This window comes from Salvelinus sp. IW2-2015, unplaced genomic scaffold, assembly GCF_002910315.2.
Source record: "Salvelinus sp. IW2-2015 unplaced genomic scaffold, ASM291031v2 Un_scaffold1311, whole genome shotgun sequence".
Classification (NCBI taxonomy): domain Eukaryota; kingdom Metazoa; phylum Chordata; class Actinopteri; order Salmoniformes; family Salmonidae; genus Salvelinus; species Salvelinus sp. IW2-2015.
Genome location: NW_019942834.1, coordinates 176,095 through 199,966, shown reverse-complemented (window position 1 = coordinate 199,966; position 23,872 = coordinate 176,095). Strand labels below are relative to the sequence as shown.

The window sequence follows — 23,872 nt, the reverse complement described above, 5'->3', positions numbered from 1 at the left end:
TGAGACCAGCGTCTTCCAGAAAGCCGTACAGCAGAAAGTTTGAACAGCTGAGGAAGGACCCCTCTGTCACAACTGGCATGTAAGTGGCTCTGGGGAGATTTGGGTTGTGTTCAATAGGTACAAAAGGGATTTAAAAAAACTCAAACTGAGCGAAACGGGGAGGTACTATTGGAACTTGTCCAATAAGAAGCACTTAAGTTTTGCTACAGTGTGCACTAATGAACACAGCCCTTGGTTTCCATCCACCATTCTTTATTCAACACAAGTAAAGGCTGAATTAAGTCCTACTGTAGATCAGTTGATATCGATAAGAGTCATATTCTTGTCTTTCTTCTCCTAGGGGATTGATGCGGCCAAGAACATTGAAGATGTGCGCACAGACATTAACAACCACAGTGTAAACGCCATTAATGCATCAGAGAATGAGCCTATCGGGAGGAGCTGTGGAAGTGACCTACCTGGGTCATGTTCATTATGGCACACTGTAGCAAAATGTTATAGTAGTGTTAGTGTTTCTTATTGGACAAGTCCAGGTAATCCCTCCCTGTTTGTCTATTTGGTACCGAATGAACGTGACCCTGGTGTCTAAGGAGCAGGAAGCCTAAATGGAATATATCCTCTTAAAGAGAAAGATCACACACTGGCCTCGATTCCATCTGACACTGCCTGTACACAAGGAGAAGAGGTCAGAGAAGGGAAAAGCCTTGAATATGAAGAGGATATGTTGTACAATATTTAAGTGGGTATATATAAATCAACCATTTCAAATCCTTATTTCTCTAAAGAGCACAGCCCAAAACTACTAAATTAAATGTCCAAGCTTTAACTTTTTAAATTGTATTTTCATTAACATGTCCATTCATCTTTCTTTATGTGTCGTTAGAAGAAAATAAATCATCTTTAAAATGAGCCAGTGTTCAGTACAGAGATTTTAGACATAATGGTACTCTCAATAAAGAAATTATTATAATACAAGCAAATCTAACTTTGTCTGCAAATTTCACTCAACCACATTTTGGTTTACAATTGACATCAGTCAATACAGGTAGTGACATAAGCCAAGTGTACAGAGTAAACCAAGTTCCTAAAGACACCGTTGTGTGTTATGGTAATTCAGTTTAGGGGGGGGGAGGCACCATATCACTTAAAGCACACGTGTCAATCTCATTCCACAGACGGCCGAGTGTCTGTTTTTGTTGCTTCACCCTTGTAATTGATTGATGAATTAAGGTCACTAATTAGTAGGGAACTTCATTTATCTACTTGTCTAGATCTTAATTTAATGGGGGGAAAAAAACAAAAAACCTGCAGACACTCAGCCCTCCGTGGAATGAGTTTGACACCCCTGACTTAAAGGAAATATTTAACGTGTTAAGACTTAAAAATGGAGAAAACAATGTGAAGATGCACGTAGCACTGAATGTTTCCTGAGAGCTCCTGCTACCTGGTACCACCTCGCAGCAAGGAGTCTCCTCATTGGACACGGAGAGCACTACCTGGTACCACCTCGCAGCAAGGAGTCTCCTCATTGGACACGGTGAGCACCTGACCAGAAGACAACTGTTTGACACATCACTACACCATCGGTGCCAGACTGGCTAGTGATGTCACCAGTCATCTGCTGTCCCCTATGGCTTCCCTTCTGATACAGAGAAGAATCGTCGGGGGTTTCTGCCAGGACAGATAGTAACTGTATTCCTCCTGTTCATCACAGGGACAAGATCTCAAACTCTTCATCCTCAGAATCAAAGAACCGCTCCAACCGGTCTGAGAAATCTATAGACGGGAGATGGAGTGAAAAATGTAGGATTTAGCAACATTCTCACATCAATGTCTTAAACACATGTATAATCTGTAAAGATACATCAAATCACATGATCTAGTCCTCAACATAATGTCCCGGATTCAGGAATCAAGCAACAACAAAAAGTGTGTTGTAGATTAACACACTGCTCTCGACATTTAAAATGTAACTTCCACTTGAGCCGACGTCAGCAGCTTTTTAATATTTTATTTTACCGTGAACGCGATCTCCGCGAACGTCAGGGAAATTGCATTTAAAAGGCGCTTTGTCGGTAGTGCAATGCGCTTGTCCACAACGCACATCTGACTGAATCCCAGCCTCATCTGTAAAGAGAAGTAAATCACTATCTCTTCCCCAACCCCCCCCACAGATCAAGAGAATATCCCTTCCCCGACAGGTCAAGAGAATATCCCTTCCCTGACCCCGACAGGTCAAGAGAATATCCCTTCCCTGACCCCCACAGGTCAAGAGGATATCTCTTCCCCGACAGGTCAAGAGGATATCTCTTCCCCGACAGGTCAGATTAGATAAGGTTAGATAATACACTCAGCACCATAGGACCCAATACTCACAGGGCCTGGCTAACTGAACCACAGCAGAACTACCCCTTTCTTTCTATAGATCCCCTATTAGCTGACGCCTTAGGAACCACTAGTCTTCCTGGGATCCAGAGAAATAGGGACTAACACATCAGAAAATCAGTTGTGTGTCAAGGTGAATTATTTATTTTTTTAAAGGAAAGATTCACCCATTTTGAATTATATTGTTTTTAAATGCATCTCTCGAGTGATGTTCTATTGATTCCCAGGGTCATTTCATGTTTATCTGAGCTATTGGCGTTTAAGCAGACAGATCCTGCCGGTACGATGTAGCACTGTGATAAAAGTCTCTCTCACGCCACCGGAAGTTAATTGGAATATGACTTTTAGATTGCGAAAACGTCTATCGTACATGTCAGATTACAATACTGGCCGATGTCATAACTCAGGAGAATGTTCTCTCGAATGAGCCATTGATCAAATTTTTAGCAATATTGAAAGATTTGTAATGTTGTACTTTTTGTTGACAAAATTTTTGCTAATATTTGGGTTTTTGAGCTAGCGCCCAATAGACCCCCATTCACTCCTTGAAGGAGAGCGCTCTTTGTCCCAGAATCGCCCAGAATGCACTGTGCGGCCCATTGACGTAGCATGGGCAGCATTTCCCCATCTCCTCAAAAGTGCAGGTCAGACTCCACTCTGAGGAACATCGATCTGCAGGTTGAACACGATGAGCTCGTAGACTAAATTGACAGTGCAATTTGTTTGGCCGATTTTACAGCTAACTAGCTACTTCACATGCTGATATTGTCTTTGGTTAGCTAGCCAGCCAGCCCATAGAGAGAGCACTGCATTGTGGGTTTTGTAGTCTACTTGAGCTGCAACATATTTCCACAACGATTTTCCATGTTGCTACCAACATTATTATAACGCAAAAAATGAAACATATTCTTTTCACATAGTATTATTTAACAATGTAAATTAAAGGAATGAGTGGTTTTTGGGGTGGATTTTTCCTTTAACCTCGTAGGGAAAACAAGCGTACTGTACCTTTCGGATACGCATACACCAGTCATCGAAGTCGTCCTCCGTTCTGCAGAAGAAACCCTGGTGAGCATCAGAAAACAAGACAACTGTAGGATTGTCTTCTTTACTGTGTTAAAACAATCTGTTACAGTAAAATAAAAAAAAAACACATCTATCGAAACTGGAATCATAAATAACCGACTTAAGAGGAATTTAGCCATTCACTTCAAATAGTGGTCATCAGAATTAGCTTGTGCTAATGCTATCATTAGTATTTATTAGAATTCTCACCTCTTCCTGAGGTCCAAAAAGGGTTAAAAAAAATATATATATATAATAAAATTACCTCACAACACAACAGCCTACATTGTAAATAAAACATTACATCATACAAGATATATTACTACTCTATTACAAATGTACAATATAAAATCCACAACTCTACAGTGTGTGTCTAGAGTGCTTGAGTTAGTGTGTGAGTTTGTTGTCTTTTCACTTTCCGTGTCGTGCCGTGAGGTGTTACGTTTAAAAAAAAATCAATAAAAATCTGATTTTCGGTGTGGAAGAGTTCTGTGTAGTCATGGTTCTGTCCCCCCCCCCCCCCCCCCCMCCCCACACAAGAGTCTGTTCTGGACTTGGACTGCGAAAAGAACCCTCGGTGGCATGTCTTGCGGTGACTCTTTCAACACACCAATTACCTCTCACAGACAAGCGATGATGCGGTCAATCTCTCCTCTACTTTGAGGCTGGATAGATTGACATGTTATTGATACTAGTCCTCCGTGTACATTTTAAGGACCAGCTGTAATTCCAGTGATGTTCTTCTTTGTGCCACTTGACCATATAAATTGGGCCGTAGTCCAGGTGGGATAAAACTAAGGCCTGAAGGACTTGTTCAGAGATGTATCACGGACAGACCTCTCCCAGCTACTGTTGCGTCAATACATTTTGACCACGTCAGTTTACAATCTAGGGTTTACACCAAACAAGTCTCCTCAACTTGTTCAATTGTTATATTCTAAGATTTAGATGAGGTTTATGGTTCAGCGAATTATTAATATATTTTCGGATTAGCATGTTACTTGCCACCGATTCTAAAATGGACTGCAGCTTTATGTTAAGTCTGGCTGTGGTAGCTAACGTATATAATGTTGAGTCATCAGTATAGCTAGACACAGGCTTTACTCAATGCTAGTGGTAGGTTAATAGTAATAATAGAAAAAGTTAGGGGCCTAGACAGCTGCCCTGGGGTATGCCCGACTCTACCTCGATTATGTTGGCGAGGCGGTGTGTTCCGTTAGACAGGTAACAAATCTCGATCCACAATATAGCAGAGGATGTAAGGAAGCCGCAATGAAGTCTAACAAAACAGCTCCTATAATCTTCTTATGTCTTTCAGTCATTTGTGTTAGGTCATGGAGCGGAGTTCGCCTTTTTGAGCAAAATTTAAAAATGAAGGCACTCCAAAGGTGTTTACTATCATCCTTAATATAATTTTATTATTTCATAGTACAGTATATTAATTTTGTTTAGTCACATGATTTTTTAATTTACAGTATGTTTGCCAATCGGCTGTGCAGCCAGACTTATTTGCCATTCCTTTTGCCTTGTCCTTAAATGTTTTAATTCCTCATCAATCCACAGAGACTTAGCAGTTTTTACAGTCAGTTTCTTAAAGGGATAATCAGCGATTTTAGTAATGAAGCTCTGTATCTACTTCCCCAGAGTCAGATGGACTCGTGGATAACATCTGTATGTCTCTGCATGAAGTATGAAGGAAGTTGATAACTTATTAAATCCACTTCAAAATCAGTGTAGATGAAGGGGGAGGAGACAGGATTATAATATTTAAGACTTGAGACATGGATTGTGTATGTGTACCATTCAGAGTGTGTGTGTCATTAAGTGCCTTTGAACGGCCTACGGTAGCAGGTGCCAGGCGCACCGGTTTCTGTCAAGAACTGCAGCGGGGGAGGGAGCGCAACTACATTTTAGGAAGGTGTTCTTAATGTTTTGTACACTGTGTATTAAAGACCTTTTTTTTTTTTTTGCTCTATAGTAGGTAAAGGGATTCATTGCCAAAATCCCAAAGTATACCTTTAAATGGGTTATCGGTATGTGGAAGACCCAATTAAAAGGAATCAAGTGCAGCGTCTGATGGCTCCTCATCACACCAATAAATACTCTTTACATCTTCAACATAGGAATCCCTACAGAACCTCTCGTATGATCTCTTAGACACTAGGCCCAGCCTTTGGATCGTTGGGTTTTCCTAGATGTGGCTTACTATATTATGATCAATACATCTGATAGATTTGGATACTGCTTTAGAGCAGATTTCTGCAGCATTAGTAAAGATGTGATCAATACATGTGGATTATTTCATCCCTGTGCTGTTTGTAACTACTCTGGTAGGTTGACTGATAACTTGAAACAGGTTACAGACACTGGTTACTGTTTGAAGCTTTTTCCTTGAGTGGGCAGCTTGATGAAAACTAGTCAATATTTAGGTCACCCAGAAAATGGAGTTGTACCTGCGGCCAGCAAGCTAAAGTATTGATCCATCTTCTTTGACCTACATAGGCCCTGCCTCTGTCCTTCTTACCGCGGCGATTCTTTGACCTACATAGGCCCTGCCTCTGTCCTTCTTACCGCGGCGATTCTTTGACCTACATAGGCCCTGCCTCTGTCCTTCTTACCACTGCGACGGAGGGGTCTATTTCACAGATGTGCATGCGGCACGGCGGGTGCTGACAGTGGTAAGTGTCATCAGGGACCTGACCGTCCTCACAGGGCTCTACTGCAGACTGGGTGGTGTGGGGGTCCAGGTAGATCAACTCCTCTCCTTGGGGGGGGGGGATAGGGGATAGGGGATAGGGGACATACAGTAAGGAGACCAGGTGAAAGCTATGATCCCTTACTGTTTTTAGCTGAACGACTCAGAGGAGCTAGTAAGCAAATGTGTTTTAAGACTTTTTCGGAAGCAAATGATTTTTCTTCAGCTGTGTGGTTAGTGTACAGGACATACCAACATAGCCTATGAAGTAATGATAGTGTACAGGACATACCAACATAGCCTATGAAGTAATGGGCACTGTTGGGTTTCCCTCCGATGACACCCAGAGACTGGGGCAGCTGGAAGCATTGCTGTTTAGAAGAGACACAGAAAGAGAGGCAATTTAAAAAAAGAGGCAGTTGAGCAAAATTGTCAACGACTGAGCCTTTAAATAGTAACAGGTGACGTTCTGGTCCTTTAACAAATCAAACTGACCGTGTCTACATGTCAATTCAATGCAATTGTGTATTCTTTTTGGTATGATTGGCCACTCTGTCCCACCTTCAGGGTCTCGATGTAGGCCTTGTTGATGTCGCTCAGGCCCAGCCTGAGAGGGATGAGAAGGACCAGGGGCTTCCAGAGAGCCGTCTCCTCCTCAGCCAGGGCGCAGGCCCCTTCCAGGCAGCCGTTGTGCTTCGGCATCCACCCCGCGGGCTCTGCACACGCTGCTCCACCATAGTCCAGCCAGGGCATACACAACCGCTCTGGTGAGGAAAAACATAATACATTTTGTGTAAATACACACACGCTCTGGCGGGAGAGGAGAGGTCAAATATCACTAGTCTAGCTCACTCATCTCATAAATGGTCAATAGCCTGTTCCCATCTATAATTATCATTAGTCTAGCTCACTCATAAATGGCCAACAGCCTGTTCCCATCTATAATTATCATTAGTCTAGCTCACTCATAAATGGCCAACAGCCTGTTCCCATCTATAATTATCATTAGTCTAGCTCACTCGTAAATGGTCAATAGCCTGTTCCCATCTATAATTATGGTGGAGACTGGTCCATAGGTGGTCCACAAGATACCTTACCTGGACTGCACTGACAAAAAAAAAGGGGATTATGTTAATGTTAAGATTTACAGTTGACGCCCCGTCTTTAACCACATGTTCTATACATTGATGAGGCATAGTGGTGAAGTAGCCAGTGATCTAGTACTAGTTTATTAGGTGAGGGAGGGAGCACTACAAATACATGTAAAATGAGTCATCATGTCCTCAGTTTGTTCTGACAGATGTATCCTATTGGATAGCCTATCATCATATAGAACAGGACAGATGTATCCTATTGGATAGCCTATCATCATATAGAACAGGACAGATGATCCTATTGGATAGCCTATCATCATATAGAACAGGACAGATGTATCCTATTGGATAGCCTTCATCATATAGAACAGGGGACAAGATTGATCCTATTGGATAGCCTATCATCATATAGAACAGGACAGATGCATCCTATTGGATAGCCTATCATCATATAGAACAGGACAGATGGATCCTATTGGATAGTCTATCATCATATAGAATATGTATAAAATGCATCCTCAAATTGTAACGTCTTCCTATGCCCACACAGTCTCAAGTATTGTTATATATTTTTTTTAATACCCTCAAAACACCAATTTAGGCATACCTACAGTACCAGTCAAAGGTTTGGACACAAATCAAATCGTTATTGGTCACATACACATATTTAGCAGATGTTATTGTGGGTGTAGTGAAATGCTTGTGTTCCTAGCGCCAACAGTGCAGTAATATCTAACAATTCACAACAATACACACAAATCTAAAAGTAAAATAATGGAATTAAGAAATATATAAATATTAGGACGAGCAATGTCGGAGTGTCATTGACTAAAATACTGTAGAATAGAATACAGTATATACATGAGTAAAGCAGTATGTAAACATTATTAAAAGTAACTAGCGTTCCATTATTAAAGTGGCCAGTGATTCCAAGTCTACGGCAGTTGCCTCTAAGGTGCAGGGTTGAGTAACCGGGTGGTAGCCGAATAGTGATGGCTATTTAACAGTCTGATGGCCTTGAGATAGAAGCTGTTTTTCAGTCTCTCGGTCCCAGCTTTGATGCACCTGTACTGACCTCATCTTCTGAATAATAACAGGGTGAACAGGAAGTGGCTCGGGTGGTTGATGTCCTTGATGACCCTTTAGCCTTCCTGTGACATCGGGTGGTGTTGGTGTCCTGGGAGAGCAGGTAGTTTGCCCCCGGTGATACGTTGTGCAGACCGCACCACCCTCTGGAGAGCCTTACGGTTGTGGGCGGTGCAGTTGCCTTACCAGGCGGTGATACAGCCCGACAGGATGCTCTTAATTGTACATCTGTAAAAGTTTGTGAGGGTTTTATGGGCCAAGGCAAACTTCTTCAGCCTCCTGGAGGTTGAAGAGGTGCCGTTGCGCCTTCTTCACAACACTGTGTGGTTGAACCATTTCAATTTGTCAGTGATGTGTACGCCGAGGAACTTGAAGCTTTCCACTTTCACCACTGCTGTCTCTTCGATGTGGACAAGGGGTGCTCCTCTGCTGTTTCCTAAAGTCCATGATCAGCTCCTTCGTTTTGTTGTCATTGTTGGTAATCAGGCCTACTATGCATCTGCAAACTTGATAATTGAGTTGGAGGCGTGGGTGAACAGGGAGTACAGGAGGGGGCTGAGCACGCACCCTTGTGGGGCCCCTGTGTTAAAGATCAGTCAAGGTGTTGTTTCCTACCTTCACCACCTGGGGGGAGGCCCGTCAGGAAGTCCAGGACCCAGTTGCACAGGGTGGGGTTCAGACCCAGGGCCTCCAGCTTAATGATGAGCTTGGAGGGTACTATGGTGTTGAATGCTGAGCTGTAGTCAATGAACAACATTCTTACATAGGTATTCCTCTTGTCCAGATGGGATAGGACAGTGTGCAGTGCAAATGGCGATTGCATCGTCTGTGAATCTATTGAGGCGCTATGCAAATGGAAGTGGGTCTAGAACGTCAGGTGGAGGGGATATGATCCTTGACTAGCCTCTCAAAGCACTTCATGATGACAGAAGTGAGTGCTACGAGGTGATAGTCGTTTATTTCAGTTGCCTTTGCTTTCTTGGGTACAGAAACAAATGGTGGACATCTTGAAGCAAGTGGGGACAGCAGACTGGGGTAGGGAGAGACTGAATATGTCCGTAAACACTCCAGCCAGCTGGTCTGCGCATGCTCTGAGGACGCGGCTAGGGATGCCGTCTGGGCTGACAGCCTTGAGGGATAACACGCTTAAAATGTCTTATTCACGTCGGCCACGGAGAACGAGAGCCCACAGTCCTTGGGAGCGGACCGCATCGGTGGCACTGTGTTATCCTCAAAGCGGGCGAAGAAGAGGTTTAGCTTGTCCGGGAGCAAGACATTGGTGTCCGCGACGTGGCTGGTTTTCCCATTGTAATGCGTGATTGTCTGTAAACCGTGCCACATACATCTCGTGTCGGAGCCGTTGAATTCCGATTCCACTTTGTCTATGTACTGACGTTTTACCGGTTTGATTGCTTTACAGAGGGAATAACTACACTGTTTGCATTCGACCATATTCCCAGTCACCTTGCCATGGTTAAATGCGGTGGTTCGCACTTTCAGCTTAGCGTGAATGCTGCCATCTATCCACAGTTTCTGGTTTGGGTAGGTTTTAATAGTCACAGTGGGAACAACATCCTCTTATACACTTCCTGATGAACTCAGTCACTGTGTATACATCAATGTTATTCTCCGAGGCTACCCCGGGAATATATCCCAGTCCGCGTGATCAAAACAATCTTGAGGCATGGATTCCGATTGGTCAGACCAGTGTTGAATAGACCTTGGCATGGGTACTTCCTGTTTGAGTTTCTGCCTATAGGAAGGAGCAAAATGGAGTCGTGATCTGATTTGCCGAAGGGAAATACCCAGTGGTGTAGTGCAATTTGCACACCTACTCATTCAAGGTTTATTTTTTATTTTTACTATAATAGTGAATATATCAAAACTATGAAATAACACATATGGAATCACATTGTAACCAAAAAACAGTGATAAACAAATAAATATTTTAGACTCTCCAAAAAAGTAGCCACCCTTTGCACACTCTCGGCATTCTCTCAACCAGCTTCACCTGGAATGCTTTTCCAAAAGTCTTGAAGAAGTTCCCACATACAGTTGAAGTCGGAAGTTTACATACACCTTAGCCAAATACATTTAACCTCAGTTTTTCACAATTCCTGAAATTTAATCCTAGTAAAATTCCCCGTCTTAGGTCAGTTAGGATCACCACTTTATTTTAAGAATGTGAAATGTCAGAATACTAGTAGAGAGAATGATTTATTTCAGCTTTTATTTCTTTCATTACATTCCCAGTGGGCCAGAAGTTTACATGCACTCAATTAGTATTTGGTAGAATTGCCTTTAAATTGTTTAACTTGGGTCAAACGTTTTGGGTAGCCTTCCACAAGCTTCCCACAATAAGTTGGGTGAATTTTGACCCATTCCTCCTGACAGAGCTGGTGTAACTGAATCAGGTTTGTAGGCCTCCTTGCTCGCACACACTTTTTCAGTTCTGCCCACACATTTTCTATAGGATTGAGGTCAGGGCTTTGTGATGGCCACTCCAATACCTTGACTTTGTTGTCCTTAAGGCATAACTTAGGAAGTATGCTTGGGGGTCATTGTCCATTTGGAAGACCGATTTGCGACCAAGCTTTAACTTCCTGACTGATGTCTTGAGATATTGCTTCAATAAATCCACATAATTTTCCTTCCTCATTAGCCTGAGTGCCAAGCATCACGTATGGAGGAAACCTGGCACCATCCCTACGGTGAAGTATGGTGGTGGCAGCATCATGCTGTGGGGATGTTTTTCAGTGGCGGGGACTGGGAGACTAGTCAGGATCGAGGGAAAGATGAACGGAGCAAAGTACATCTCTGGAGAGACCTGAAAATAGCTGTGCAGCAACACTCCCCATCCAACCTGAGAGCTTGAGAGGATCTGAAGAGAAGAATGAGAGAAACTCACCAAATACAGGTGTGCCAAGCTTGTAGCGTCAAACCCATGAAGACTTGAGGCTGTAATCGCTCCCAAAGGTACTTCAACAAAGTACTGAGTAAAGGGTCTGAATACTTATGTAAATGTGATATTGGCAACAACAACAAAAAAAACTCTAAAAATAAATGTTTAACTTTATCATTATGGAGTATTGTGTGTAGCTTGATGAGGTGGAAAATAAAATTGAATCAATTTTAGAATAAGGCTGTAAAGTAACAAAATGTGGAAAAAGTCAAGGGGTCTGAATACTTTCCGAATACACTGTAAATACAAATAGGTTAATATCATTGCGAGGCATTGTATTGTGTAGCTTACACACTATCATAAATACACTTAATTAGCTTGAACACATGTTAACAATATAACCCATTACAGAATAGGAAATGTTTAAATAAAAAAATAAAAAGGTGAATTATCATTGTATAGCTTACACGCTGTATCATAAATACACTTAATTCGCTTGAACACGTTTACAATATACCCTATTACAGAATAAGAATAAAAAATAAATAAAAAAAGTGAATTATAATTTATTTTAATTTATTTGCATAGATTAAATCAAACCAATTCATCAAGTATTGAACATAAATCATTACTGTGTTGAATTACACGAAATGTATTTTAAAACAGACATAAAAATCTATATTTTGGTGTATTCATGGTATCTCAATAAACTAGAACCTTAAATGACTTATGACCTCCAGCTTGACCAATCTAGAAACAGGTCACACATCATTCTCAACCAATAGCGGCTCAATATCCCAAGCAGGGCGACACCAACTTCCAGATAGAGTCAGGCTCCACGCTGGTTCGGGTGTCGCCGTGACCAAGTGGTCACATTTAGTTCTGGGTTCCACTGCGCAAGAGGGGCTCCGTGGAGTTTTACGAATATCAAGGCAGACACACGGTGAATATAGATTATAAAATGTTTTTTCTCAACTTTCTGATTGGCCAAAGAGGTCAAGCCTTTGCCTCTGCAGTGGACAGATATAGCCTATGGTTCAACATTATTGCCAGCGTCAGAGAGAAGACCATTAACCTCTAGACTGCTGTACAGAGAGAGAAGTAACCATCATTAACCACTAGACTGCTGTACAGAGAGAGAAGTAACCACATAACCTAGACTGCTGTACAGAGGAGAAGTAACCACCATAACTCCTAGACTGCTGTACAGAGAGAGAAGTAACCACCATTAACCTCTAGACTGCTGTACCAGAGCAGAGAAGAAACCACCATTAACCTCTAGCCTGCTGTACAGAGAGAGAATAACCACATAATACCACTACTGCTGTACAGAGAGAGAAACACCATTAACCACTAGACTGCTGTACAGAGAGAGAATAAACCACCTTAACCACTAGAACTGCTGTACAGAGAGAGAAGAAACCACCATTAACCTCTAGACTGCTGTACAGAGAGAGAAGTAACCATCATTAACCTCTAGACTGCTGACAGAGAGAGAAGTAACCACATTAACCTCTAACTGCTGTACGAGAGAGAAGTAACCACCATTAACCTCTAGACTGCTGTACAGAGAGAGAATAAACCACATTAACCACTAGACTGCTGTACAGAGAGGAAGTAACCATCATTACCTCTAAACTGCTGTACAGAGAGAAAAACCCACCATTAACTCTAAACTGCTGTACAGAGAGAGAAGTAACCATCATTAACCTCTAGACTGCTGTACAGATTTCAGGGTTTGTCATTCTATCGTTTTTCATTTAATTTTAGTAGTAATTAATTATAATTGATCAGAATTAATTTTCCAGAATTGGTTTTACCAGCTCTGTGTCTTCTCAGATTGAAAAAGGTGGAGGGAGCACCGCTCCAGCAGGACTACAACCCTAGAAGTACCATGACTGATTCCCCCCATTAACGACATACACTGAGTGTACAACACATTAGAAACACCTTCCTAATATTGAGTGGGACACCCTTCGGCCCTCAGAACAGCCTCAATTCGTCAGGGCATGGACTCTATAAAGTGTCGAAAGCGTTCCACAGGGATGCTGGTCCATGTTAACTCCAATGCTTCCCACAGTTGTGTGAAGTTGGCTGGATGTCCTTTGGGTGGTTGACCATTCTTGATACACACAGGAAACTGTTGAGTGTGGAAAAGCCCAGCAGCGTTGCAGTTCTTGACTCAAACTGGTGCGTCTGGCACCTACTACAATACCCCGTTCAAAGACACTTAAATATTTAGTCTTGTCCATTCACCCTCTGAATGGCACACATACACAATCCATGTCTCAAGGCTTAAAAATCCTTATTTAACCTGTCTCCTCCTCTTCATCTACTCTGATTGAAGTGGATTTAACAGGTGACATCAATAAGGGATCATAGCTTTCACCTGGATTCACCGGGTCAGTCTACGTCATGGAATGTTTTGTACACTCAGTGAATGATCTACACGTTGATAAGGTACAGTGGTAATGATTAAGTATCATGACTGTGTTCACTACTCACTGATCTCCTCCATCACCACGGTGTTGTCCATAGCAACATGTACCGCCAGACGACTCCACGAGTCAAACACAGTTAGTTTCCTGAGGGCAAGACGGACAATATTCAACACAGTTAGTTTCCTGAGGGCAAGACGGACAATATTCAACAGTTAGTTTCCTGAGGGCAAGACGGACAATATTCAACACAGTTTCCTGAGGGCAAGACGGATAATATTCAACACAGTTAGTTTTCCTGAGGGCAAGACGGATAATATTCAACACAGTTATTCCTGAGAGCAAGACGGACAATATTCAACACAGTTTCCTGAGGGCAAGACGGATAATATTCAACACAGTTAGTTTCCTGAGGCAAGACGATAATATTCAACAAGTTAGTTTCCTGAGGGCAAGACCGATAATATTCAACAACAGTTAGTTTCCTGAGGGCAAGACGGAAATATTCAACACAGTTAGTTTCCTGAGGGCAAGACGGACAATATTCAACACAGTTTCCTGAGGCAAGACGGATAATATTCAACACAGTTGTTTCCTGAGGGCAAGACGGACAATATTCAACAGTTAGTTTCCTGAGGGCAAGACGGACAATATTCAACAGTTAGTTTCCTGAGGACAAAGCGACAATATTCAACACATGTTTCCTGAGGGCAAGACGGACAATATCAACACAGTTTCCTGAGGCAAGACGGATAATATTCAACACAGTTTCCTGAGGGCAAGACGGACAATATTCAACACAGTTTCCTTGAGGGCAAGACGGATAATATTCAACAGAGTTAGTTTCCTGAGGGCAAGACCGATAATATTCAACAATTAGTTCCTGAGGGCAAGACGATAATATTCAACACAGTTAGTTTCCTGAGGGCAAGACCGATAATATTCAACACAGTTAGTTTCCTGAGGGCAAGACGGATAATATTCAACACAGTTAGTTTCCTGAGGACAAGACGGACAATATTCAACACAGTTTCCTGAGGGCAAGACGGATAATATTCAACACAGTTAGTTCCTGAGGGCAGACCGATAATATTCAACAGAGTTAGTTTCCTGAGGGCAAGACCGATATATTCAACACAGTTAGTTTCCTGAGGCAAGACGGACAATATTCAACACAGTTAGTTTCCTGAGGGCAAGACGGACAATATTCAACACAGTTTCCTGAGGGCAAGACGGATAATATTCAACACAGTTAGTTTCCTGAGGGCAAGACGGACAATATTCAACAGTTAGTTTCCTGAGGGCAAGACGGACAAATTCAACAGTTAGTTTCCTGAGGACAAAGCCGACAATATTCAACACAGTTTCCTGAGGGCAAGACGGACAATATCAACACAGTTTCCTGAGGGCAAGACGGATAATATTCAACACAGTTTCCTGAGGCAAGACGACAATATTCAACACAGTTTCCTGAGGGCAAGACGGATAATATTCAACAGAGTTAGTTTCCTGAGGCAAGACCGATAATATTCAACACAGTTAGTTTCCTGAGGGCAAGACGGATAATATTTAACACAGTTAGTTCCTGAGGGCAAGACGATAATATTCAACACAGTTAGTTTCCTGAGGGCAAGACGATAATATTCAACACAGTTTCCTGAGGCAAGACGGATAATATTCAACACAGTTAGTTTCCTGAGGGCAAGACGGATAATATTCAACACAGTTAGTTCCTGAGGGCAAGACCGATAATATTCAACACAGTTAGTTTCCTGAGGGCAAGACGGATATATTCAACACAGTTAGTTTCCTGAGGGCAAGACGGATAATATTCAACACAGTTAGTTTCCTGAGGGCAAGACGGATAACATTCAACAGTTTTTAGATGTTGACTGTAAACACTAAGGGACTGATTTCCTGACATGGGTTAAGACAGGTCCTGGACTAATTCTTCATTGAGCAGATTTATTTTTTATCCAGGACTAGTCTTAAAATCAGGCTGAAAGTGTACAGTCATAATCTAGTAACTAGATGATCATCTAGAGATACCGTCCTGTTGGTTTTCACTCCAACCTAATCTAGCCCACCTGATTCTAGTAATTAGCTGGTTGATAAACTGACCAGGTTAGTTACAACTGGGGTAAAACGAAAACCTCCAGGAGGGTCTCTCTCCAGGACAGGGTTGGAGCAAAACCTACAGGAGGGGCTCTCCAGAACAGGTTGGAGTTAAAACCTACAGGAGGGTCTCTCTCCAGGAACAGGGTTGGAGTTAAAACCTACAGGAGGGTATCTCTCCAGGAACAGGGTTGGAGTTAAAACCTACAGGAGTAGCTCTCCAGGAACAGGGTTGGAGCAAAAACCTACAGGAGGGTATCTCCAGGACAGGGTTGGAGTTAAACCTACAGGAGGGTAGCTCTCCAGGAACAGGGTTGGAGTTAAAACCTACAGGAGGGTAGCTCTCCAGGAACAGGGTTGGAGTTAAACCCTACAGGAGGGTCTCTCTCCATGAACAGGGTTGAAGCGAAAACCTCCAGGAGGGTCTCTCTCCAGGAACAGGGTGGAGTTAAAACCTACAGGAGGGTCTCTCTCCCGAACAGGGTTGAAGCAAAAACCTCCAGGAGGGTCTCTCCAGGAACAGGGTTGGAGTTAAAACCTACAGGAGGGTCTCTCTCCATGAACAGGGTTGGAGTTAAAACCTACAGGAGGGTCTCTCTCCAGGAACAGGGTTGGAGTTAAAACCTCCAGGAGGGTATCTCTCCAGGAACAGGGTTGGAGTTAAAACCTACAGGAGGACATCTCTTCAGAACAGGGTTGGAGTTAAAACCTACAGGAGGGTGTCTCTCCAGGAACAGGGTTGGAGTTAAACCCTACAGGACGGTATCTCTCCAGGAACAGGGTTAGAGTTAAAACCTACAGGAGGACATCTCTTCAGGACAGGGTTGGAGTTAAAACCTACAGGAGGGTGTCTCTCCAGGAACAGGGCTGGAGTTAAAACCTACAGGAGGACATCTCTCCAGGAACAGGGTTGGAGTTAGAACTACAGGAGGGTGTCTCTCCAGGAACAGGGTTGGAGTTAAACCCTACAGGACGGTATCTCTCCAGGAACAGGGTTGGAGTTAAAACCTACAGGAGGGTATCTCTCCAGGAACAGGGTTGGAGTTAAAACCTACAGGAGGGTTTCTCTCCAGGAACAGGGCTGGAGTTAAAACCTACAGGGAGACATCTCTCCAGGAACAGGGTTGGAGTGAAAACCTACAGGAGGGTGGCTCTCCATGAAAAAGGTTGGAGAGCCTGATCTAGAGACTAAGTGAGGAGCTCACTGTACTACTTCAGTACCTGTGCCACTGTGTTCGGTCCGTACCACTGGCCTATAGACTTCCCTCCCCGACTCCATCTGGTGCCAGTACACAGACACACACTGATGTATCTGGGCTGCAGTACACAGACACACAAACTGATGTTATCTGGGCTGCAGTACACAGACACACAACTGGTGTTATCTGGGCTGCAGTACACAGACACACAACTGATGTTATCTGGGCTGCAGTACACAGACACACAACTGTTGTACTGGGCTGCAGTACACAGACACACAACTGATGTTAGTAGGATCCTAATAATGATGTTATCTGGGCTGCAGTACACAGACACACAACTGATGTTATCTGGGCTGCAGTACACAGACACACAACTGGTGTTATTCTGGGCTGCAGTACAACAGACACACAACTGATGTTAGTAGGATCCTAATAATGATGTCATCTGGGCTGCAGTACACAGACACACAACAGGATGTTAGTAGGATCCTAATAATGATGCATCTGGGCTGCAGTACACAGACACACAACTGATGTTAGTAGGATCCTAATAATGATGTCATCTGGGCTGCAGTACACAGACACACAACTGATGTTAGTAGGATCCTAATAATGATGTCATCTGGCTGCGCAGTACACAGACACACAACGGATGTTAGTAGGATCCTAATAATGATGTCATCTGGGCTGCAGTACACAGACACACAACTGAGTGTTAGTAGGATCCCTAAAATGATGTATCTGGGCTGATACACAGACACACAACTGATGTTAGTAGGATCCTAATAATGATGTCATCTGGGCTGCAGTACACAGACACACAACTGATGTTAGTAGGATCCTAATAATGATGTCATCTGGGCTGCAGTACACAGACACACAACTGATGTTAGTAGGATCCTAATAATATGTTTCATCTGGGCTGCAGTACACTAGACACCACACAAACTGATGTTAGTAGGATCCTAATAATGATGTCATCTGGGCTGCAGTACACAGACACACAACTGATGTTAGTAGGATCCTAATAATGATTTAATAATGATGTCATCTGGGCTGCAGTACACAGACAAATGTTAGTTGATAAAGATGCTGTTATACCAATGCTGTCATCCTAATAAAGATAAAGATGACTGACTTGGTCGGTGCTTATATTTGTCATATTGTAGTAGGTGTAAAAAACACACTATTATTGTAAGAAATTACCACCCATTTATTTCTAAATATAAAGTATGACTGAATCAGTGCATCATTGTATGAGATTACAAATCAAAAGACAACTATTTTCCAATTTGATAAAGCAAGAAAAAAAATCAAGTAGTTTAAATTGAATTAATTGCAAGTCAGTATTCACCAATTTGATGTAAAGAATAGTAGCTGTCTTTCTTGTCAAGGAAGGCGTTGAGGATACCGACGTAGTCTTCTCTCTGAGACTGGCCTCTCACCCATCTCCAGTCTGCTTAACAAAAACACCATTATCATTTGCTGCGTGAAACAAGTGTTCTATTGAACAGAGTACTTTAGTTCAGCGCAATAAGAGATCTGTACCACACAGTGACAGAGATAATTTGGGTGGGGTGGGGGGGGGGCAGTACATCTTGAATAATAGAAGCTAACGTTGAAGGGTACGCACAATAACACTAGCTGTATGCTTCAGGGAGCAGATGACGCTAAAGAATTAGTAAAGCAATCATCCATACCTCGGCCTAGATGCCTGCAGACCAGGGCCTCGCCTAGGATCATCTGTCCACATCGYAGCATGCAGCCCCAGCCTGTGTCGGACGTAGGCCCTGTCCCTCCTGGAACACATTGAAACAATCTGCAACTGATAGGCTAATCTTATTGGCATTACAATCAAAAATTCTAGCTCTGCTACTGCAGTACGTTGGTTTATTCTGTGGCTAGCTACAGTAGGATTGGGCTACTCACCAATGGGTGGGAAGTTTTTTCTGTAGGTGAACCATAATCGTGACGTGACATCTGAAAGAATGTCATCCTTTTCTGGATAAACAAAGACAATGAGTTAGCTAAGATGTCTGCCTTCTGTTATAGCCTGGTTGCCGTCTCTATTCAGCTACTCCTTGGCACTCGTGTCATTTGCCAAAAAGACTGGCCTTTCGGGAACCTTCAAATTCTATCATTATGGAACTGGAGAATATCAGAGGATTGGATAACCCTCACAGCTATCATTCAAATCACAATGTTTATGCAAATTAGACAGATAGGAAAACATTCTAAATTCATTCATGAATTTGTTTGGAAATATTTCTAACATTGGGCATTCTGAGATACAGTGATGAGATCCTAAGGTCCATTGTCCTGCCATTCATCCGCCGCCATCACCTTATGTTTCAGCATGATAATGCACAGCCCCATATCACAAGGATCTGTACACAATTCCTGGAAGCTGAAAATGTCCCAGTTCTTCCATGGCCTGCATACTCAGCAGACATGTCACTCATTGAGCACGTTTGGGATGCTCTGGATCGACGTGCACGACAGCGTGTTCCAGTTCCCGCCAATATCCAGCAACTTTACACAGCCATTGAAAAGGAGTGGGACAACATTCCACAGGCCACAATCAGCAGCCTGATCAACTCTATGTGAAGGAGATGTGTCGCGCTGCATGAGGCAAATGGTGGTCACACCAGATACTGACTGGTTCTCTGATCCATACCCCTACCTTTTTTTAAAGGTATCTGTGACCAACAGATGCATATCTGTATTCCCAGTCATGTGAAATCCATAGATTAGAGTAAAATAAATGTATTTCAATTGACTGATTTCCTTAGATGAACTGTAACTTGAAATTGTTGCATGTTATGTTTATATTTTTGTTCAGAATATATTGTCACTTCTGGGACACGCATTGGGGCTAGGCTACTGGTTCAATTACTATAAGAGGAATAGAGAGAGCTAAGTGGAGAGGCATGGCTGGTCAAAGGAACAGTGAAGACAGCGATGTGTAAGTCAGAAGTTAATCCCCCCCCCTCAAAACAACCTCAATTCATCGTGGCATGAACTCTACAAGTTGTCAAAAGCGTTCCACGGGGATGCTGGTCCATGTTGACTCCAATGCTTCCCGCAGTTGTGTCAAGCTGGATGTCCTTTGGGTGATGGACCATTCTTGATACACACGGGAAACTGTTGAGCATGCATTGGATGCATTGCAGTTCTTGACACAAACCGGTGCGCTTGGCACCTACTACCATACCCCGTTCAAAAGCACTTAAATATTTTGTCTCGCCCATTCACCCACTGAATGGTACACATACACAATCCACGTCTCAATTGTCTCAAGGCTTAAAAATCCTTCTTTAACCCGTCTCCTCCCCTTTATCTACACTGATTGAAGTGGATTTAACAAGTGACGTCAATTAAGGGATCATAGCTTTCACCTGGATTCACCTGGTCAGTCTGTGTCATGGAAAGAGCAGGTGTTCTTAATGTTTTGTACACTCAGTGTAAATTAGGCCTGGCTTACTACATTGAGTTTCAGCAACCACCACCTGTGCTATGCATGCCAGATATTTGTCAGTTTAATTAAAATGCGCAATAAAAAATAAAAAAAGTATAGTGCCAAGGCATATTTAATAAAACCCTGGCTGTTGACGTAGGCAAATCCCAGATTCCCCACTGAGCTCAGTTTTGGAAAATGCAAGATCACTTTCTCATCCATAAACGCACTAGTGCCAGTGTGATGTCCAGCAGCTCACATCAGCAGGAAGGGGAGCCTTTTTCATTAGGAGAGACATCTACCGTGGATAAGCTAAAAAATAATAATTATGATCCCATTACCTTCATTTTAAACATTAGGCCTCTGGGGACACCTATACATTTGGCAGCCAAGCGATCAGCACAGCCTTTAAATCGTCTAGACATGTCGAAATATCTTCACGCCTAGAATAAAAACCATTAAACTGCATATTGAACCATGAGATGAAAGGACAGTCTCTTTAGCAAATGACAGGAGTGGAATATTAGCTTAAAAAAAGACTGGTACTCCGATTAGCCTTTTGCTGCTGGCAGTATGCCTGTATGTACCATCTATGTACTGTAGATAGATCTATGTGTTTGTTCTGTGGGCCTACACTCCTGCATTTACATTATGACTCATGGAATCATTCCATATTTCACAGTAACGTGACGAGGACACACAAAAAACACACACAACATTGACACCACCTAGCTGATCTGATGTATCCAATTACCTGTGAGTGCGTTGAATTCTTTCCCCAAGATCCACACAGGCTCTGAGGTCTCTGGAAAATCTTCAAACTCTCCAAAGCCAAGTGTGTCGTACGTGAGAGTAGCTGAAATATATAAGTACATTTGATTCAGAACACCTTGCTACATAGCGTACACGACACACACACACACAAAGGGATCATGATCAGACTTTGTCATCTTCATACAAATGACCACTGTGACAGTTGATTGTATATTGATTTAAATAACATTAGGAGTATTAGCCATGGTCCAAGCACTTTCAGAATGGCAAAACAGACTCCCTCACTCAATGCAGTTTGACAGCTGAACTAGCTAGCTAGCTGGCCTGGCTTGCGACAGAGAATGACATTGCGAATACATTTGGCTTGCTAGCTATGTGACCAACCTTTCAGCAGTTGTCGGTAAAAACCTAGCTAGTGACACTGAACAATAACGTTGGTTTACATAGACGTATACGCTAAAAAAACGACTTTCCTAGGAAGCCATGGACACAGTTCTGCTCGCTAACTGAATGTCAAGGACAGAAAGTAGCCTTAACGTTCGTTTGTTGTTTTCACTCCAAAATACACCGATTGCTTGTTTAGCTAGACTAATAATAGTGTATGCTGTCTGTCCGGATGGGTTGATTGCAACGACTGGTTGATAGCTAACATTAACTGGCTAATAGCTAGCTACTGACTATTTTTAGTCACATTCAACATATATGTAACGTTAAACCTCAACTGATGTACAAATTGGAATCGTGTATGAAATATAGCATTTAACACTTGGCTTGCTTTTGTTCAGAGGCTGGCTAATATACAAAAACGTTCAGACCTTGATTTTGTTGAAAAAGACGTCCTACCTGCATCCATCCCGACAGTCCATAATAACCCTATGTGTTGTTGATCTGTCCAAAAGTCAGAAATATCATACGGCCAATGAGAAATCAATACTGCAGATTTTTTTTCTATTTAAATATCCAATCGGAGTTTCTACTTTGGGCGGGGCAAATATTTTTCGTCCAATAACAATCCATGGATCGCTTCCTAGGTGCAACATCTCCGTAAATCTGTTGGTTGTGTTGATAGAAAACACTGAATGCGATTCAACGTGGTTTCTTGCCACACATACGATGAATATCAGCGAAACTAGGCAAACTGACTGCCACCAACAACCCTAGTAAACAGGATGTCAGAGAAGAAAATAAATTTGTCTAACGTGTCTGTCCCACTGAGGTATAATTAAGCTCTAATGCCCGAGGAGGTGTGGTATATGGCCAATATACCAGGGCTAAGAGCTGTTCTTGTGCACGACATTGGCCATATACCACAAACATATACCGCTATTTTAAACTGGTTACCAATGTAATTAGAACAGTAAAAAAAAAAGTCATAAGTGATAATGCCCTCGAAGCCGGTGTTTGGATGATATATTGGCACGGGTGTTGTTAGGCCCGAGAAGAAGTCGGAAGTCCAGCAAACCGGGCCAATATACGCTCCAAATACCGTCTTCGAGGGCATTATCACTTTTATACAACGGGTTACCAACATATTCAAATAAAGATTGACATATTTTCATTAAAAACATTATTTTTATTAATTTATTTCCTTCCACAATATATAGACCCTGACACAAATCTAGGGTTACTAGAGACGCGACCCAGTCGTTAAGTATTTTGGTTCTGTATCTTTGGACGCGACTCAGTCGTTAAGTATTTTGGTTCTGTATCTATGGACGCGACTCAGTCGTTCAGTATTTTGGTTCTTTATCTATGGACGCGACCCAGTTGTTCAGTATTTTGGTTCTGTATCTATGGAGTATTTTGGTTCTGTATCTATGGGCGCGACTCAGTCGTTCAGTATTTTGGTTCTGTATCTATGGGCGCGACCCAGTCGTTAAGTATTGTGGTTCTGTATCTATGGGCGCGACTCAGTCGTTCAGTATTTTGGTTCTGTATCCTATGGAGTATTTTGGTTCTGTATCTATGGGCGCGACTCAGTCGTTCAGTATTTTGGTTTTCTGTATCTATGGACGCGACCCAGTCGTTCAGTATTTTGGTTCTGTATCTATGGACGCGACCCAGTCGTTCAGTATTTTGGTTCTGTATCTATGAACGCGACCCAGTCGTTAGTTCCAAATGTTCTATTGCCATACTGGCTGGCAACGTTCTTATCCCTTGCTAGCTAGCCAACTAAGGCTAACCTACAGTCATGTCAAAAAGTGCAGCCAGAATAACAACAGTAGCTGCATTTGCATTTGTTTCAGCTGTTTTCTAGTGACATTTATTTGGATACATCCATAACAATAAGCTAATGAGGCGTGATTTCACCTGGCGTAGAAAATGTGCTCACTTGTCAAGAAACACAGATGTTCAGAGGAGTGTTGATAAAACGTTTACTGGAGACAGGAGATCAAGTGGAGACATAGGACGAGGTGGATAATTATATAATAAGGCCGTTTAGTCACATGTAAAAATATCTTAGTAAATCGTGCAGCACGGCTCCTTCTGTCTGACTCGTATGGAATCGTCGGAAGAGAGGGGCTCTAAACAGTTCATACAGATTATATAGGCAACAAGCAAAGTAGGTTGATCTTGTAGTCTGGCCTTCCGATTGGTCGATCTGGGTCGTGGGTAGTCCTGTCCGGGCCTGATGTCGACATTCCATTGGCTCTTCACA

General features: G+C 42.6%; 1 protein-coding gene across 1 annotated transcript; it reads right to left on the bottom strand.

Annotated features, from left to right (window-relative positions):
* Positions 1 to 821: 821 nt before the first annotated feature.
* On the bottom strand, positions 822 to 22,156 carry LOC112070390 (cysteine protease ATG4B). The gene is made up of 13 exons (XM_024137807.2): positions 22,057 to 22,156; positions 21,194 to 21,295; positions 18,912 to 18,983; positions 18,683 to 18,781; positions 18,337 to 18,438; positions 17,085 to 17,097; positions 16,994 to 17,053; positions 13,733 to 13,812; positions 6,707 to 6,909; positions 6,438 to 6,516; positions 6,069 to 6,214; positions 3,394 to 3,450; positions 822 to 1,776 (listed from the first exon to the last, which is right to left on the bottom strand). The coding sequence occupies exons 1-13, from the start codon at positions 22,064 to 22,066 to the stop codon at positions 1,615 to 1,617; spliced, it is 1,185 nt and encodes a 394-aa protein (XP_023993575.1). The 5' UTR covers positions 22,067 to 22,156; the 3' UTR covers positions 822 to 1,614.
* Between the last annotated feature and the right edge of the window lie 1,716 nt (positions 22,157 to 23,872).